The 20,289-nt window shown below is 43.6% G+C and overlaps 1 protein-coding gene across 1 annotated transcript in view; it reads left to right on the forward strand.

Moving 5' to 3' along the window:
• Positions 1–2,679: 2,679 nt before the first annotated feature.
• Fam221a (family with sequence similarity 221 member A) overlaps positions 2,680–20,289 on the forward strand; it is a 32,981-nt gene continuing 15,371 nt past the window's right edge. Inside the window, exons 1-4 of the mRNA XM_052172524.1 lie at positions 2,680–2,829; positions 7,054–7,227; positions 13,642–13,832; positions 15,684–15,890. Coding sequence (XP_052028484.1) covers positions 2,765–2,829; positions 7,054–7,227; positions 13,642–13,832; positions 15,684–15,890 — 637 coding nt within the window. The 5' untranslated portion in view covers positions 2,680–2,764. The remainder of the gene's footprint in view (positions 2,830–7,053; positions 7,228–13,641; positions 13,833–15,683; positions 15,891–20,289) is intronic.

The raw sequence follows: 20,289 nt of genomic DNA on the forward strand, positions 1-20,289 counted from the left end.
GGTGCACACACGGTGGATGGCAGTGTGGAGGTTTCTCAAAAAGCTGAAACTAGAACTACTGTGTGCCCCAGCCATACCATTTCTGGCCATATATCCTAAGGATTCCAAATCTTACCACAGACGCACTCACACACCCATATTTACTGTGTTTTTTCAAAGTAACTAGGAAATAGGATGAGAGAAGATGTCCGCCAACTGCTGCGTGGTTAATGAAAACATGGTGTGTATATACAATGGGATTTTATTTAGCTGAAAAGAAAAATAAAACTTGCAGGTAAGTGAACAGTTAAATATTTACTAAATGAGAGGACTTAGGCCCAGAAAGACACATGCAACATGTTCTTTCTCAATGTGGATCTGAGTTTCAAGCTTTATATTTATATACCTAAAATGGAGTGTCTGTAGAGGTCAGTAAGTCAGAAAGGTCCCACAAGAGGGGAGGGCAAGAGGCCTCAGTGTGGGGAGGGAATAGTAGAGCATTTGTGATTTGACAGAGAGGGCGGTACTGGGAGTTAAAGATGTCTGTAGGGATGAGGGCAGGGACAGGGGCAGGGGCAGGGGCAGGGGCAGGGGCGAGTTAGCGGAAACTACTCATGTACAGAAAAAGCCTTATGGAAATTCAACACTTTGTATGCTAATTAAAAATAATTTTAAAAAGGGTTTTGAATGAAGGGCTAATAACAATAAGGACTTTAAGAAGTTTAAGACTAAGAACATTCCCAGTCCCAGCCCTTGGGAAGCAGGAGGAGCCCAACTGTGAAAACAGATTTGACAGCATGGTGAGCTCTAAATTAGCCAGGATCACATAGTGAAACCTCTCAAAATCATCACCATCCTGACCAGGCTGGGGACACGGCTCAAGTTTGCAGAGTCCTGAAGTGGAACACACTGTTGGAAGACAGCCACAACTGACCTGCTGCATTTGAGTTGCTGTGAACCTCACCTCTAAAAATCCAATTATCTAATAAGCAAGATTAACAAAGAATGCTAAATCTGGTCCGTAGAGAGCTTCAATATTTGAGGATTCTTTTCTCCTGAGTAATAATCTGGCCCTTTCAGCTTGCCAGATCAACTTACAGCTAAATTACTAATGGTTGATAATTCAATTTTTATATAAAATGCATGGAGATCCTTTTTAAATGTTGAAACCGACTTAGCTTGGAGCCAGGTGTGTAGTTTGGTGGTACAGAGCTTACCTAGCAGCTCAAAGGCTCTGTGTTCAGTTCACTGGGAGGGTAAGAACTTGGCAGAATTGTTTCTGCTTGTTTTTCCTTAACCTGTTATTTATTTTCTTTGGAGAACATTTTTTTTTCTTGTCTTTCTTGTCACCTGTACTAAGCACAGGCACCCAGGACCTCTGGTTTTATATTTTATTATTTTTCAGTGGTATCGAGACTTGAACCCAGGGTCTCAGCATGCTAAACTCATGCTGTCCAAATAAGTTTCTATGCTCAGTTCTCAGCCTCAACCGTAATACTGCAAACATGGACGTTGACACCCCTCCCCCACCCTTCGAGATGTACCGATTCAAAGTGTGTAACTGTGAATGGGTGCGCGCACCAGTGGGATGGGTGGTGGGGGTGGGTGGTGAGTGGTGGTGGGGGAGGGCGGGAAGGGGAGGGTGGTGGGTGTCTTCCTCTATCATTCTCCTGCGAGTCCTTTCAGATACTCTCTCCCTTAACCCAGTGTTGGAATTTTCTTGTCTAGGCTGAAAGCCAGCAAGCCTCATTGATTTTTCTGTCTCTACCTACCTTGATGCCTGGTTCGTTAGGTGGGTGCTGGGATCTGAACTCTGGTACTTACGATTGCACAGCAAGCACTGTTAGCTACCGCTCCAAGTGGCCAATTCTCTAAGATCACGTATATTTCAAGAGACAGATTAAAAGGAAAGAGGTGTATAAAGCAAGCCCTGTTTTGAGAGCCCAGTGTATCTTGGCACTGCACTTGTTCTTAAGGAGACTCTGGGAATGAAGCAGCGACAAGATGTTTGAAGTGGGAAAACAGCAACTGTTTTGCAGCCTTAGGCTATGCAGAAGAAGCCAATTCATAGGGCTCAGGTAGTGTTAGGGTCATGGGGGGGTGTGTCTGGGCAGTTGGGTTTCCCAGCATATTGCTCCACTAGCGTAGTTTTGGGTAATGCTTAGAACTTTCTGAAGATTCTGAACAGGAAACGTGAGATGTAATAGCTTGATCAGTCTGTCTTAGTTAGGTTTCTGTTGCTCTATTGAAACATTAACTCAGCGTTAGATGCTCAAGCTAAGTTAGACTCAAGGACCTAAGAAGAGGATCGCTAGGTAGAGTGTGGGCCACGCAAGCTATCACGAGGGTTGGTGGAGAAGTTTGGCCTGGAGCAGCCAGAGGGACGGAGCAAAGTGGGGCTTGGCTAAGGGGCGTGGCACAAGGGAGGAGGGGGTGGTAGGACGGCCAGTTGCAGGGGTGGAGCGGGAGCCGGGGAGGGGTAAGGCTCTGGGGCGGGATGAGGGCGGAGCTAAGTGGGGCGGAGCCTAGGGGAGAGGGTGAGGGTGACTGGGAAGGAGCTGCAGGGGAAGAGGGCGGAGCTGACGCGGGACGAGGGCGGGACTAAGGGGCGGGACTAAGCGGGTGAAACAGAGGGGCGGGGCCCAGGACGAGGGCAGGCCTACGGGGGCGGGGCCGGGCAGTTTCTGGCGGCAAGGCTGGTGCTCGCGCAGGTCTGGCGGATCCTGCCTGGCAGCTGCACGGCGGACTCAGCTCGAGGCAAGGGCTCCTTTCGCTTCCCGCGGCCATGGAGCGGCTGACGTTGCCTCCTGGCGGCGCCGAGGCAGTGGACGAGTACCTGGAGTACCGGAGGTGAGGCCTTAACTCTGCTCCGCGGGCCGGGCTCCTGATCATGGCTGGGTCTCTTTGGTTGGAGCACCGTGAGACAAACTGGGACCCAGCGGACGAATGCACTAGCGCTCTGGGAGTCCGTTCCTGGGCTGTTCGGGAGGCCTGGATTAATTTCACATTTCATCCTCTGTAATTAAATTTGCAGACACACAGTTCTATTCTGTAATGAATCTCTTCTGAGACAACTTGAGAGACTCCCTTGCTAAAAGGGATGATTAACTACTTTTATAATGAATCCTTTTTTGTTTCTCTTGGTGACAATTGAATTACATATTGGGCCTATATGATGTCAGTTTGTACATTAGTTCAGTAATGGATAAGGCGTGAACTGCTGAATGCTCTCCCAAATCAAGGGAGATGGTTTTTGGACTTAGTTTCTGAGACTCCTCTCTGGAAGTAGGGGCACAGCTGCCTGCACCTTTGACTCCAGGACTCACAAAGGCTTACACATCTGCCTCCAAACTCCCATCGCCCGGGGAAGATTTCTTTCTGACAGTTGGGAAACTGAGAGAATAGGGGTTACAGACGACTTGTAGAATGTGTGTGAACAAAGGAAAGGCCAGACGTAAAGAGCTTCCCTAAGTCATTTGGTGGGTGTCTATGCAGTTGGGTTTCCCAGCATATTGCCCCATGTAGTTTTGGGTAATGCTTAGAACTTTCTGAAGATTCTGAACGGAAACGTGAGATGGAACAGCTTGCTCAGTCTGTCTTAGTTAGGTTTCTATTGCTCTATTAAAACACTGTGATCAGAAGCAACTTGAGGAGGAAAGGGTTTATTTCAGCTTACAGCCTGTAGTCCACGATCCAGGCAAGTCAGGCCCGGGGCTAAGGCAGTGCTCCTGGAGGCTGCTGCTCATTGCTTTGCTGCTCATGGCCCGCTCAGCCTGTTTGCTTATAGCACGGTGGGTAGACACTGCCCAGCAGTGGCACCGCTCACAGTGAGCTGAGCCCTTCCACATCAATCAGAGCTCCCGCCACAGGCTTGCCCATAGACCAGTCTCCTGTGTGGGGGGTCATTTTCTCAATTGAGATTTTTCTTTTGTCTTTTTTTAAATTCTTTTTTTAAAGGATTTATTTATTTATTTTATGTATATGACAACACTGTAGCTGTCTTCAGACACACCAGAAGAGGGCATCAGATCTCATTACAGATGGTTGTGAGCCACCATGGAGTTGCTGGGAATTGAACACAGGACCTCTGGAAGAGCAGCCAGTGCTCTTAACGGCTGAACCATCTCTCCGTCCTCAATGGAGATTTTCTATTTCTATATGACTCTAGCTTGGGTCAAGTTGACATAAAGCTAGGCGGCACGCAGGCTTCATGGCCGGCTCACCACATGCTTGCCTTCCTGCCCAGAGCAGGGCCGGCTTCCTTAGTTTTGCTCTCTAGCTTTTCCCTGGACTTTCACTTGACTCTTGTCCAGAAAAAGGTAGGGACAGGAAATTTTCACAGAAAATTATTTTTGCAAGCATAAATATTATGAAACAGGTCCCTTTAAGAGAGATTATTGCATCTTTTACAGCAAGACTTGAGAAACACGAGGACTTGGCCTTCTAGATATACAAAGGTTATATGGGGAAGGCTTCCCCAAATGACCCCTATTGGAAATAAACTTTCCTATTGTCAGGGGCCAGGCCTGTAATTTCAGCCCTGAGGAAATGTCTAGGAGGGTCTTGAGTTCAAGACCAGTCTAAACCACATGGTGAGAAGCTGCTGAAACCCTAAGGGCTAGGCTGTGGCTCTGTGGCAGAGCTGTCACCTGGCAAGTGCAAGTCCTTGGTTCTGCAAACACGTAGAGTGCCACACAGAACGCGTTTCCACTTTTCTTTAATTTTTGACTTGCCTTTGGTGGGAGGAGGCATCTGGGAGAGAGTTTAGAGTCTTTTTCCTCACAGTGTCAAAAGATGGAGGCACTTGGGGGCTAACTAGAAAATCAGGGTGTCAGACTTACCTGGGCTCAGTAACTCAGTCCAGCAGGTGAGCACGATGCCCTGGAGACAGAGGATATACAGTGAAGTTTGAGCTGTCTTGGTCTGGGATTTAGATGCCAACACTTTTTTACATAAGAGATTTGCATTCATTCTCTACTTTTTCTGTGTCTGCTGGTGTTCTTTGATGCCTATAATACAACTTTGTCTCAGAATAAGTACGTTAAGAAAACCGACTGTGTGTCTAGAGTCACACAGGAGAGGACAGGAAAGGGCAAGCATGGGGAAAGGAAGGACTGGATGCAGGTTACAGGCACAAGCAGGAAAGAGGGCGGAAGCTCTGTCGTGCGCTCTTTCGTTTTCTTGGTGGATAAGTGCGCAGACATATATTGAATTGTTAGGTGTAAAGTTCGGTGGGAAGCTCCACAGCTTCAGAATTCTAACTTTGTAGAAGTCCACTGAGATGGAAGACTTTGGGGCTGGGCAATCTTAGTGTGTGACTTTTATTATATTTGCAGGGTTTTAAAAGTTAATTTGAAACAACAGCGGAGAAGATTTTGCTGATTGTATAGCTTATGAATTAGGTTTCTGTCTTCTACTACAACTATTTCAGAACAAGAAAAAAGCATATTTTGTACAAAAAGTCATAAATATTCTATAAACAGTGCTTTTTAGGAATTAAAGGGAGATATTTACAAAGAGAACTTTCCTCCATTATGAACAACTTCTTTTACTTTTTAAATTATATATTTTTTTCTCTTGCAAAGTAAAAATTTCCCCCATAGCAATAGTGCAGGCTGATTTTTTTCCCTAAATTTTGGGATCTGAAATTAAACTTTGAAACTTGTGACCACCCCCTACATACCATGAGTTTGAGCTTTGTGTAAATCAGAGCATGTTTTCAGAGATCATATGACCTTCAGCTTCTGTCATAGGTCAGAGGTCAGGTATGGCAAGCACTTTTGTTGACTGCACTGATATATTTTTAATTTTAGGTACTGTTTTTAAAGGATGAAACATAATTTTTAACAGCATAAGCTCAAGATTTTTATTTTCTTGAGATAGAGTGGGTCTTGGTATGAATCCAGGGTGGCGTTCAATTTATCTTCCTGCCTCACTGTTTTTAGAAAGTGGGAGTCCAACCACCACATGTGGTTTATGCTCTAGCTTTTAATGAGAAGAATGAATGTTTGTTTCAGAATTAAAGGAGAAATTGAGATGAGTATGTGATAATTCTCTACTGGCAAACCTTGGTAAGTGTATGGTTACTTTTCTGTTGCTGTGAGAAAATACCATAGTCTAAAGAAATTTCAGAAGGAAGGCTGCATTAGCTTGGGGTTCCAGAGGGGTGGAGTCTGTCCCAGCTGGGATGGTGTGGTCTGGCCTGGCGTGGTGGCAGGAGTCTGAAGATGTCTGATTATACTCTGTTGCACACGGGAAGCTGAGAGAGACAGAGCAGGCAGTGGAGAAGCTATAGTCCCTCAAAGCTGGCTTTGGACTTCCTCCAGCAAGGCTGCAGCTCTTAAAGTTCCACAACCTCACCAAACAGCGCTGCCAAACAGGGGCCAAGAACCTATGGGGACATTTCCAGTCAAACCACCACAGTCAGTAAAGTCAGATCTTAAAATTGTTACCCTACAATCGTTTATATGGGAAGAGAGTGGAGAGAAGATTTCTTTTCTCAGACATCCCAGAGTTCATGACTGAAGTACCTAAAATAAAAGGGAGATTGACCAGGGAAAGCTTACAGAGTCAAGCTTTATGTGGCATTGGAGTGAAAGAAAACAAACTTAGAGGAAATCCTGTACCTGGTACTTAGGCTGGTTGAATGGTGGACAGCCAGGGAGCAATCTGACCCAGCGACAGCAGAGGATGACCCAGCGACAGTAGGCCGGGGAACGCAGGAAGGCCTGTTTGTCTAGATTCTTCTCTGTGCTGTTCTGTCTCCAGGAAAAAGTATGTTTTTTCTTCCCAGGCCGAGAGGCGGATGCGGGGTAGGACCTGCTTCCGGGAAGAGTACTTGGCATGGTGGCAAAGGCAGACCTGCTTTGGCCGTTGGCTCAAGTTCACACACACTGAACTCCATCAGAAGCGAGCATTTTATTGTCACTGTTTGTAGTTTGGCTATGTATTTGTGTTGAAAGTCAGAATCCAAGTCAAAGCTACTTTTCAATTAAATATACAAAAATAATTTAATATTTGGTCTGGAAAATACTCAAGGATTAAAAGCAATGTTTCTTCTTCTTGTCATTGTAGAATTGTTGGTGAGGATGATGGAGGGAAACTTTTTACTCCTGAGGAATATGAAGAATACAAGAAAAAAGTTTTACCCATGCGTTTACAGAACAGATTATTTGTGAGTTGGCGGTCACCAACAGGAATGGATTGTAAACTTGTTGGCCCAGAGACGTTGTGTTTTTGTACACATAGGTAAGATCTGTATCATTTTCTTTTTAAATGTTTTTTTTAAAAATTATGTGTATGTGTGTGTCTCTGGGTGGGTATGTTCACATGACTGCAGAAACTTTAGGCATGTCTGGAGCTGGAGTTACAAATGGCTGTGAACCACCTAAGAGAGGCACAGGGACCCAGACTGTGCAAGAACAGTGTGTACACGTAACTGCTGAGTCGTCTCTCAAACTACTTTATCATGATTTTCTGAGGGCTAGATAATTAAAACTATAGCAAAAATGTATCTTCCTCCTATAAATAACAGCGTGATGATTAAGAAACATTTGATGTTGGCATTTCCATAGCGCACTAGAAGTATGTTAGGGATTTTACACTTGATCTTAGCCAAAAGGCCGAGAAGCGATGGGGATTTTAAATATTTAATAAACTTTCATACCCTGTTAATCTTAGAGTCTGTCACCATGAGCAACTCTTGTGTTGCCATTGGTAACAGAGGACAATGTTTTTCCAGGGGTCTTTCAGTTTGGGGAAAGTTAAATCTGCTAGTTCTTTTATTCGATAGGTAGACACCTGGTGGTCACACCTGCTGCTCAGGCTGCTCAATCACCCCTCACATCCCCGGGGAGTACTGGATTGGTGTTTTCCATTCTCTATTTGTTCATTTCTTGGAGAGAGGATCCTGCAATTTATCTCAGGCTGGCTTGGAACTTGCTAACTAGCTTCAAATTCATGATTCTCTGGTCTGTCAGGTGCTGGGATTACAGGTATGTATCTCCATACCAGGCTTCACGCCTTGAACAAACAAAAATGCAGTTTTTTTTTACTTCAAATTGTTGTGTTGAAAAACATTACCTAGAAAAGAGACCCAAGGGGCCAATCATAATGTGTGTAGTGTATTGTTGTGCCTGTGCATTTCTTCCAATCTTCTATCATATCACAGCTGAAAACATCAAAATGACCAAACTGCTTTGCAAAGTGTACAAAACAAAAGAACCACTGAGCACAGTATCTGTTTTTAGGGACTAGGTTTAACTTTTCAGCCTAAGGAGTCCATTGGAGGGGCCCCGCCCTGTTTCAGCAGGGACTTCTGAGGCTGTTTCTGAGAGACTCTGTCTGGTTGCTGTGTACAGAGTTGCAGTTTGCAAGGAGTTGTTAGGCAGTTGCTAGGATGAGTAATGTGTATAGATTGCCTCTCAGCTTACCTAGGAGCCCTGACTGTAAACAGCAGGGAGGAATGGAGCGTGATGGCTACATGTTCATATCTGTCTAAACTGAAGGGCTTGGCAAGTTTGTGGTAGTCTTATAATCTGTGCTTGTGAACATGTCAGTTTTTGTGTGGAATCTGTGCAGCCTGGAAATGACCCTCAAGATTTAACCCAACTACAATGAAGACATTACTCTGTAGTATTCATCACTTAATAAAATTCCTATCCAATGTGTGTCTTTCTGTTTATAAAAATGGGGAATATGCAGAACGGTAGCGGGAGCCTGTCCCACTACCTGGTAGTTTCCTCTTTGCCTTGTTCATTTAGTTGTATATTTGGTGCATGTATAAAATATAGCACTGTGTTTTCATGATCGAGTTACAGAAAATGTGTATGCACATAGCCATTAGGAACCTGAAAGGAGGTTCTATAATTGCTCTGTGTTCCAGCTCATCCAGTGGTGTTCACTGTTGTTCTTGAAGCTGTGAGTGAGACTCAGGAGTGTGCCAGGCAGAAAGGCAGGTTACACACATGGGGATCCCAATTCCTGTCCTTCCCTGAGCTCTAACTGATCAACTTCTAAGTGTCTTATATATTGTGTTGTGATTCTGTGAAGCAGAGGGCTTCATTGCTAAAAAATGTGAAAACGGCTCTCTAGAAATGGATTTATGCATTCTTCTAGCACATTTACTATTGCTAACACCACCTTTAAATCAAACCCTAATCTACACGTAGAATTATTTTTTAAGTGTGTATTTTCCAAAATGAATTCTAGGGTTAAACGATGGAAGTTTTAGAGTTTCTTGAAATGAGTAAATTACATTAAAATTATATTAAACTTATTTCAGGTTTACATACTGTACTGACTGGTTTTGTGTGTCAACTTGACACAGACTGGAGTTATCACAGAGAAAGGCGCTTCAGTTGGGGGAGTGCCTCCATGAGATCCAGCTGTGGGGCATTTTCTCAATTAGTGCTCAAGGGGGGAGGGCCCCTTGTGGGTGGTCCCATCTCTGGGCTGGTATTCTTGGGTTCTATAAGAGAGCAGGCTGAGCAAGCCAGAGGAAGCAAGCCAGTAAGAAACATCCCTCCTTGGCCTCTTCATCAGCTCCTCCATCCTGACCTGCTTGAATTCCAGTCCTGACTTCCTTTGGTGATGAACATCAGTGTGGAAATGTAAGCGGAATAAACCCTTTCCTTCCCAACTTTCTTTATGGTCATGTGATTGTGCAGGAATAGAAACCCTGACTAAGATAAATTGGTTCCAGCGTAGTGAGGTATTCCTGTGACAACCTGACCATGTTTTGGGGAGGACTGTGGAAAGATTTTGGAACTTTGGGCTAGATGGTTCATTCAGTGTTGAGACCTTTGTGGGATATTGTGTAGGGAGCTTGGAAGATAATGTTGAGAACAGTGCAGAAGATGGAGGCCTGGCTTGTGAAATTTCAGAGGGAAGATTATAGACTCTTATCAGGGCCATGTTTGGATTATGAAGATTCTGTGGTTTTGGTTCGCTGGGGCTGAAGAATCATCTGTGATTAACAAGATACCAGAACCATTAAAGTGAACCTTTGTGTTACTGGGACTCTTGATGCTGGTTAGCTGGAGCTAAGAAATTAGCAGTGGTTAAGAAGAAACCAGCATCACTGAGGTGAAATCTTAGGGGAAGTATTTTCTGAGAGCACAGAGACTGTGTTCCAGAGATAGCCAAGGTTGTACCTCGTGCTGTAGCAGGACTTGGTACTGTGTAAGAGTCACCCAGGTGGTACTGGTTTTGAAGGCATGAAAAGGTCCTGAAGAGCAGCCGAGGCTCTCAGCGCTGTGAGAGGCTGTGGAAGGCCATTGGTAAAGGTGCAGCCTCAGTTGCAATTGATGGTCCAGAACTTGAAAGGATCATGCAAAGGAACTGAGGCTTGGCATCATGAAGAGAGCCTATGAGAGGCTATTGGTGAAGCCTAGTTACAGTGGAAGATAGCAGTGTTTTGGAGATGCCAGTGCCATGAGATGACCACCAAGAACAGCAGTAGCAGTGAGTACAGGCAGCTGGAGCCTAGAAGACAAGCTGTGTGCTACAAAGGGCAGAGTGGGAGAAGGGACCCAAGCCCTTGGAGGAGCCCAAAAGATTGTGAGTTGGATCCCAGATATTGAGCCATTGGAGTTTGAGTTTTATTTTTGATTGTGACTGTGCCCTGATATTTTTCCCTCTTGAAGGAAGAAAGTATTTTAGTGGAGCCCATAGTTAAGAGACTTTGAATATTCACCCGAGGAATATCGAATGGTGGAGAAGCACCTAAAGAAATGTTCAACATCCTTAGTCATCAGGGAAATGCAAATCAAAACAACCCTGAGATTTCACCTCACACCAGTCAGAATGGCTAAGATCAAAAACTCAGGAGAAAACAGGTGCTGGCAAGGATGTAGAGAAAGAGGAACATGCCTCCACTGCTGGTGGGATTGCAAGCTGGTACAACCACTCTGGAAATCAGTCTGGCGGTTCCTCAGAAAACTGGGCATGATACTACTGGAGGACCCTGCTATACCACTCCTGGGCATATACCCAGAGGATTCCCCAGCATGTGATAAGGACATATGCTCCACTATGTTCATAAATAGTGATGTTCATAGCATCACTATTTATAATAGCCAGAAGCTGGAAAGAACCCAGATGTCTTTCAATGGAGGAATGGATACAGAAAATGTGGTATATATACACAATGGAATACTATTCAGCCATTAAAAACAATGAACTCATGAAATTATTAGACAAATGGATGGAACTGGAGAATATCATCCTAAATGAGGTAACCCAATCACAAAAGAACACTCATGGTATGCACTCACTGATAAGTGGATATTAGCCCAGAAGCTCTGAATACCCAAGACACAATTCACATATCAAATGATTCCCAAGAAGAAGGAAGAAGAGGCCCTGGTCCTGGAAAGGCTCAGTGCAGAGGAATACCAGGACAGGGAAGTGGGAAGGGGTGGATTGGGGAAATGGGGAGCGAAGAGGGCTTATGGGGACTTTCAGGGAGGGGGGAATCCAGGAAAGTGGAAATCATTTGAAATGTAAATAAAGAATATATTGAATAAAAAAGAGATTATTTTGCTGTGGAAGACCACTAAAAATTTTTTTAAAAAGACTTTGAATTTTAAAAGATATTGGACATTTTAAAGGGACTGAACTTTTAATGTATAGAGACTGTGGGACTTTTAAAGTTATTTAGATCTTGGAGATAAATATTTTAAAGGGGTTGAACTATTAATATGTAAAGACTGTGGGACTTTTAAAGTTATTTAGATTTTGGGGATGAATAAGAAAGTAAGGGTTGAGGCTTAATAGTGATTAAGTGTTTGTGTGTCAAGTTGACAAGGGGTCCATTGTACTGGCTGGCTTTGTGTGTCAACTTGACACAGGCTGGAGTTATCACAGAGAAAGGAGCTTCAGTTGGGGGAAGAAACATCCCTCCGTGGCCTCTGCATCAGCTCCTGCTTCCTGATCTGCTTGAGTTCCAGTCCTGACTTCCTTTGGTGATGATCAGCAGTGTGGAAGTGTAAGCAGAATAAACCCTTTCCTCCCCAACTTGCTTTGTGATCATGATTTTTGCACAGGAATAGAAACGCTGACTAAGACAGATACCAAAGCATAAAAATAAACTTAAGTGATGCAATTTAATGAAGACCATGCTTTGTAAAAATTGTGCATTCATTTGTCTGTTTATTCATTATTTATTTACTTATGTGTGTGTATGTGTGGAGGTCAGTGGGTCCAGGGATCAAACTCAGGACATTAGGTTTGGCAGCAAGTGCCTTTATCCACTGAGCCCTCTCACAGGCCTTCTTCAGCTTTCTTGGTATACTAGGGTTCTCACTGCCTTATACACAGTAGGTAAGTGATCTACCACCAAGCCGCGTCATTTTATGTAATTTTATAGTGCATGTGTATAAGATGGATGGATAGATGGATAGATGGATAGATGGATGGATGGATAGATGGATAGATAGATGGATGGATAGATGGATGGATAGATGGATAGATGGATGGATGGATAGATGAATAGATAGATGGATAGATGGATAGATAGATGGATAGATGGATAGATGGATGGATAGATGGATAGATAGATGGATGGATAGATAGCTGGATGGATGGATAGATGGATGGATAGATGGATGGATGGATAGATGGATAGATAGATGGATAGATGGATAGATAAATGGATAGATAGCTGGATGGATGGATAGATAGATGGATGGATAGATGGATAGATAGATGGATGGATGGATGGATAGATGAATAGATAGATGGATAGATAGATGGATAGATGGATAGATGGATGGATAGATGGATGGATAGATGGATAGATAGATGGATGGATAGATGGATAGATAGATGGATAGATGGATAGATAGATGGATAGATGGATAGATAGCTGGATGGATAGATAGATGGATGGATGGATAGATGGTTAGATAGATGGATGGATGGATAGATAGATGGATGGATGGATGGATAGATGGATAGATGGATGGATGGATGGATAGATAGATAGATAGAGGACACAGGCCCACCCTGCCACAGTGCCGATGTGCACAGGACCACTTAAGGGGAGTGGTCCAGTCCTCCCACCATGTAGGTTTTAGGTATCAAAATAAGGGTTTGGCAACAAACTCCTTCACTGACTAGTCACTTCCCTCGCACCTTAATGTTTTGACAGAGTCTTGCTGAATAGCCCAGGCTGGCCTCAAACTCATGATCCTCCTGCCCCTGCTTTCTGAATACTGAGATCATACGTGTACCACTACATCAGACTTCATAGAAACCTGTTATAAACAGCTGCTTTGTGTGGCTGGTTATATATTAGTAATGGGACAAACATTATGCCTTAGGTTTGATTTCCAGCCAGCCCTGTAAGAGGAACATTTTCTTTTATTGAGGATGTGCATCCCATGTTAAAGAGCCGCAATGACAGGGATTTTAAGGGATTTATATTTCTTTATACAGTTGTGAATCTTTTTAAATAACCAAAAATTAAAATCTGAAACTGTGAAGGCTCCTGACCAAAGCTGATAGCAATGTCCATGTAGGGGTTTACTTTTACCATATTAATATAAATAAATAACAAGAGATAAAAACAGAATCAAAATAATTATGCATGCATTGAATAGACACCAAATTGTAATATTTGACAGTATCCAAATGTGTTTGTGTTTCTATTTTTTAAAGGTATAAACAGCACAAAACTGACTTTGAAACGATTCCACAGCAGCGGCCCATTGCCCTGCCTTGCCGGGTGGCTGGTTGCCGGTGCAAGGCTTATCACTATGTCCCTCTGAATGGGACCCAGCCTATTCGCTGCCGGTGCAAACACTTTGCTGACCAGCACAGTGCTGCCCTTGGCTTCACATGCAATGCCTGTAAGTTCCGTTCTTATACAACGTTGCAGAGTGTTTTAAATTCTTTATAAAATACTTACTGGATTTTATGACAGGTTTTTTTTTTTTGTTACAGAATCAATATTTAGCTACAAAGCAAAATTCAATGGGTGGATGCTCAGTTCTTGGAATGTTTAAAGTTCAGTAATTTAAGTGACAGGGATAGATTTTAAAGAATTCTAGACACGACCTGGTTTTTATTGTTATTTCATTTTTGTTTTTGGAGGCAGGGTTCCTTTGTGTAGCCCTGGCTCTCCTGGAACTAGCTCTGTAGACCAGGCTGGCCTTGATCTCACAGGGATCCACCTGCCCCTGCCTCCTGAGTTGCTGGGATTAAAGGCATGACCCACCCCTGCCTGGCTCAAAAGTTGTTTTTAAATCTTATTTTAATTTAATTTGTTGCCTATGGGCATTTTGTCTACATGTATGTCTGTGTATCACATGTGTTCTTGGTACATGTAGAGACCAGAAGAAGGTATTTGTTACCTTGGAGCTGGAGTTATCGATGGTTGTAAACGGCAGTGTGGGTGCTGGGCTCTCTATGGGAGAGCAGTAAGTGCTCTTAACCACTGAGCCAGCTCTCCAGCACTGCTGAAAACTTTGTAATAATGGGGTGGAGCCACAGCTCGGAAGTAAAGAACAATTATTATTCTTATAGAGGACCTGGGTTCAGTTCTAGCACCTACCTGATGCCTTACAACCATTCGTAGGACAGACATTGTACAATTCATACATTTAGACAATCACTCATACATACAAAAATAAAATAAATAGATCTATAAATGTTTTAATGAGAGTTTTATTCATCTGGTTCCTTTTTTGCTGTGGCAGTTGATGTTGGGTGGGCATTGATCCCAAGACCTCATGGATACTAGGCAAACCAAGCTATGCCCCCAGACCTAAAGGAATTCTTTACAGACTTTTTAAAAAAGGATTTTATAAGCTAAAAAAAATACAACAACCTGACAGACATGTGAGATTTTCTGACTGTGGGTGCTCAGACAGGAAACTCTGCATTAGAATTAGTAGTTCCAAAACCATGCACAAATCTGAAGTATTTCTTCCTGCAAGCTGTCTGGCTGAAGCGAACTTAGCCTGAGAAACAGTTTACTGACAAGAGTGGAGTAACTGTTTCATTCAACAAGCATGGAATTAGTTGTATAAAACTTAGGGACTTTGGTTCTCATCTATAGGAATAAGTGTATGAGCAGGTAAAGATTTTACATAATATATTCTGATCTCTATTCCAATATAGCTGCTTAAAAAAAAATCACATCTATGCACTTGTTGGCGACCCTCGTGCCGGCAAAGGCCAGAGAGGGCATCAGATCCCCTGAAACTTGAGTTACAGACAGCTGTGAGCCACCATATGGGTGTAGGGAACTGAACTCAGGACTTCTGGGAGAACAGTGTGTGCTTTCAGCCTACTGAGCCATTTCCTCAGCCTTAGTTAGTTAGTTTGTTTATTCTTTTAAAGGCAGGGTTTTGCTGTGTATACAGGCCTGGCCTGAGAGTTGTGATCCTCCTGTTTCAGCCTCTAGAGTTCTTGGCTTACAGTAGTTCACCACAGTGCTCAGCTTTTATGTAGCTTTTGAGGAGAGGGTCTGCATTTTCAATTTTGAATACAGTGTCTTTTGGGTCCAGTTGGTCGTTGAAACCTTTCCCCCTCTTCAGTGTTCACCCCTTAACTACTTCAGCGCCTGTACAAACGGAACAGCAGTGGCTGGAGACAGGCGCTGCAGGGTCAGAGGACCTCCCTTAGCGGCTCTGGCCCAGGGCGGGCAGCTTAGCGCTGCTTGTTTGTAACATTTTGCTCTTTGTGTCTTACTTCAGGCTCCAAGTGCTCAGGCTTCCACAGCTGCTTCACGTGTGCCTGCGGCCAGCCTGCTTATGCCCACGACACAGTGGTGGAAACGCGGCAAGAAAGGCTGGCTCAGGGCAAACCCGTAGGACGGGATGTTCCTTATGCGGCAATGGGAGGTTTAACTGGTTTCAGCTCCCTGGCAGAAGGCTACATGCGCTTAGATGACAGTGGCATAGGTAAGTGAGGACGTGTGAACTTGGCACGAGGCATGCTCACAGTAACAAAACCTCGGATGGACTTAGCATTTCAGAGTCATTTTCTTTCAGAAAAATTCCCCTTACTTGGTTTTTATTTTAAAAACTTTGTTGCACTATACAACATATTGTTATAGAAAACTGACCAAACACAAGAGGAAAGATTGTTCTGTGGCAGTACTTAACCAGAGTCCCCATCCCTGTTGGTGGGAGGAGCTGAAGGACACTTTGTCTGATGTGACAGAATTACTTGTTACTTTATTGTGTGCAGCTTGCTATTGTAATACTGTCTCTCCCTTCCCCCACCATTTTTCCTTTTCCTTCCCTTTTCATCTTTTCTCATTGACCTCAAGTCTTTAAGATGCTGTGTACTAATACTTTTATTTACTTTGCAGATAATTTTCTCCAATATGCCATTAACCGTCTTATTTTAACACTAAACGTGTAATTTTGTTCTTATTTGTGTATCTGTGTGTCTGCGTGTATTTGTGTGTTAGGGTACCCATGGGGCAGGAGAGGGCATCAGGTCCCTGTGCTGCAGTTACAGGCAGTTGTGAGGCACCTGGCACGGGAGCTGGGAGCAGAGCTCCGGCCCCGGGAGAGCCGTAGGCCCCTCTGACAGGACCTGGCTCCCTAGCTCCCGATGTTGTTTAGATTATTTTGAATCCACTTTTTACACTTCGTTTTATAAATATACTTTTCTGTCTTCATTTTATCTTAATAATTTTTTTTCATGAAGTTGGGATTTACTTTTGTGAGCATGTGAGATATTATAACTTTTTGTTTAAATTGATGGTGGCTATACAACTACAATTTTTTTTTCTCAAGTAATTGGAAACACTGTCATGTTCTATCATACTTGTTACTAGTTTGTATGCCAGTGGCACACATACTTAATTTCTTATTGTGTCTTGGTACACTTTGATACTTGACATACCTTCTGTTTGAGTTCATCTGTCAAAATTATCATACTTTAACATATTTTCTCTTTTACATAATTATGTAATTAGTTCATTAAATTACATAAGCAAATTCTTCTTTTCTTCTGTAGATTGAATGTTCATGATATTTTGTTTTGGTTTTTTGAGATAGGGTTTCTCTGTGTGCCATTGGCTGTTTTGGAACTTGCTCTGTAGACCATGCTGGCCTCAAACTCACAGAAACCCATTTACCTCTACCTCCCGAGTGCTGGGATAAAAGGCACCACCACAACCGCCACCATCGCCACCACCTCTGCCTCCTGCTGTACATGTTTTTCTTAGGCTCAGCTTAGTTAACAGCTTCAGAAAACTGAAATTCAGGCACCAAAGTGATGACAATGGTTGGACCTTTCTAGTGCTCAGAGTTGTTCCAACCACTTCACATGATCTCATGTATTCCTGATAGCAAGTCTGTGACTTAAACCATCACTTCTGTTTTACAGATGAGGAATAGAGACTTTACACAACTTGCTCTTGTTCAGTGGTTCTCAAGTTGTGAGTTGCAACCCCACCAGAGTCGAGTATCAGATGTCCGGCATATTGGGTATTACCATTACCATTCATAGCAGTAGCAAAATTACTGTTATTAAGTAGCAATGGAATAACTTTACCGTTGGGGGTCACCACAACGTGAAGAACTGTATTAAAGTGTCGCAGCATTAGGGGGGTTGAGAACTACTACTCTTGTTCATCAGCTAGTTGGACTGGGTGCTGTGTAGTCCCAACGAAATTGTCTCTAGGCAAGACCTAGAGCAAGAATCTTTGCCCGCTCAGGGGCTTGGGAAAGGCCCCCAGCCAAACCCTAATTCTAGAAGTCTGGGGCATTTTCGGTAATGGCCACTATCTTGCCTGCATCCCACGCCGATAAAATTCAATGGCGGCCAACATATTGGCGCCTGAACATGGGATAGACCTGATACGGGAGAATTTCCTGGGGTGACCCTATCTGGCGAAGCTTCGCAGAAAAAGTGGAAAGAAGATGGTATCCGCACGGTAAGCAACATAGAAGTCAAATGCTAGCGCTAGTGTAAAAATTTTATTCCTTGAAACTATTGTTGTGAGTGCAGAGGGATACAGTTTAGCAAGCAAAATTGTGCTGACCCGGCACAGTGGCCCCTTGGGTTGAGTGATAGGGAAAAATGGGACAGGAAAGTTCGTGTGAAATTTGCACCCGCAACATTCAAGAGTTGCTTCAGGTGAAAGGGATAGGGTTTGAAGAAGGAAGATTGGAGGATTTCTTGGACCAGATATATTCTTGCTGTCCTTGGTTCCAAGAAAAACGAATGTTAAACGAGAGAACTTGGGAAAGAATTGGTAATTTGCTAAAGGCAGCCAAGGCAGATAATATTACTCTCTGCCTCTGGACACTTATAAAGGATATCATAGATGAAGGAGGCTTGGAGGAATTAGATATTATTCAAGAAATTGAGGAATCTCAAGAAGAAAGCCTGCCGGAGAGGACCTCTGCAAAGGAGGACCCTCCCCACTCTAAGTTACAAAAACACAGAGATAGTGCTGATGAGCCAATTGTAAAAAAGACAGCTCATCCCAAAAAGAGAGCAACTGAATCTCATGGGGAAGAATGGGCCCCTATCGTGCCATCTGCTCCGCCTATGACCTTGATGGCAGGAGACGAGATCCAGAGAGACATGCAGTTACAAAAGTTGGAGTTTGAAATTAAATTGCAGAAATTGACTAATGAATTACAGGAGCTAAAAAGGGTGTCAAATACTAGAGAGAACAATAATTCTGAGACCTGCCAATTGCCACTAGAAAGAGTGATAAGCCAGGCTCGTGGAGAAGGGCAGGATACGTCAGAAATCTTAGCTTTTCCAGTCCTTGAGATAGAAGATCAGGAAAATGTGATTAGACAATATCAGACTTTGGAATTTAAAGTGATAAAAGAATTAAAGGTAGCAGTAGCTCAGTATGGCCCAATAGCTCCTTTTACACAAGCGTTATTGGATACTGTGATAGAGTCAAATTTAACTCCACAGGATTGGAGAACCCTGTGTAAGGCTACCTTGTCAGGAGGAGATTTCTTGCTTTGGAGTTCTGAATGGCCTGAGGCTAGGAAAAGAACTGCCACCACAAATACTCAGGCAGGCCATCCAGAATGGAATGCTGATATGTTACTGGGAGAAGGTGTATATGAAGGAAATACTAACCAGATTGGGTTTCCCATCGCAGTGTATGCGCAGATTGCGATGGCTGCCCGCCGTGCTTGGAATCTTTTACCATCAAAGGGAGATCTTAGTGGAAACTTAACAGGTGTCAAACAGGCTCCTGATGAGCTTTTTCAGGATTTTGTGGATAGATTGTTAAAAACAGCTAATAGAATTTTTGGAAATTCTCAGGCAGAAAATCCGTTGGTTACTCAGCTAGCTTATGAACATGCTAATGCGGCCTGCCACAAGGCCATCAGACCTCATAGGGGGAAGACAGACTTAGCTGGTTATATTCGTCTCTGTTCTGAAATTGGCCCCTCGTATAATCAGGGTCTAGCAATGGCTGCAGCGTTGCAGGGAACCACCATCCAGGGAATACTTTCGCAGAGACGAGGAAATAAAAGGTGTTTTAAATGTGGCAGTCTGGGTCATTTTAAAAGTGATTGCCCTGATAACAGGGGTACTATAAACGGGCAATCAGGTTGTTCACCAGGAACATGTCCTAAGTGTAGAAAAGGAAATCATTGGGTTAAGGGATGCAAGTCCAAAACTAATATTCAAGGCAGACCCGTGTCGGGAAACGGGAGGAGGGGCCCACCCCAGGCCCCGATTCATCCAGGACAGACAGTTTATGGGGCAACGCAGCTGCTGCCGAGCCAAGAAAATCTATCTTCGAGCTCACCAGAGCAACACCAGGGAGCGCTGGACTGGACCTCTGTAGTGCCTTCCATGCCGTATTAACCCCTGAAATGGGCGTCCAGATCCTGCCTACAGGAGTTTTTGGACCATTACCTGAAGGAACTTGGGGATTACTGCTAGGACGAAGCAGTTCTACCGTAAAGGGACTGCAGATTTATCCAGGTGTCATAGACAGTGACTATGAGGGAGAAATAAAAATTATGGCTGCTTCCCCTCATGGTGTCATAACTATACCTGCTAACCAAAGAATTGCTCAGCTTGTCTTGGTTCCTTTACATCCACTGCCTTCCAAATTTGTTAAAGATAAAAGAGGAAAAGAAGGCTTTGGCTTCTCCGGAGTGTATTGGGTTCAATCTATTACCAATAAAAGACCTAACCTTAAATTGACTATTGAAGGAAAGAGTTTTGAAGGATTAATAGATACAGGAGCTGATGTAACAATTATTAAAGGACCAGATTGGCCATGTAGCTGGCCATTGACGGAGACACTTACGCATCTCCAAGGCATCGGATAATAATCCAAAACAGAGCGTG

This window comes from Apodemus sylvaticus, chromosome 2 (assembly GCF_947179515.1).
Source record: "Apodemus sylvaticus chromosome 2, mApoSyl1.1, whole genome shotgun sequence".
NCBI lineage: Eukaryota > Metazoa > Chordata > Mammalia > Rodentia > Muridae > Apodemus > Apodemus sylvaticus.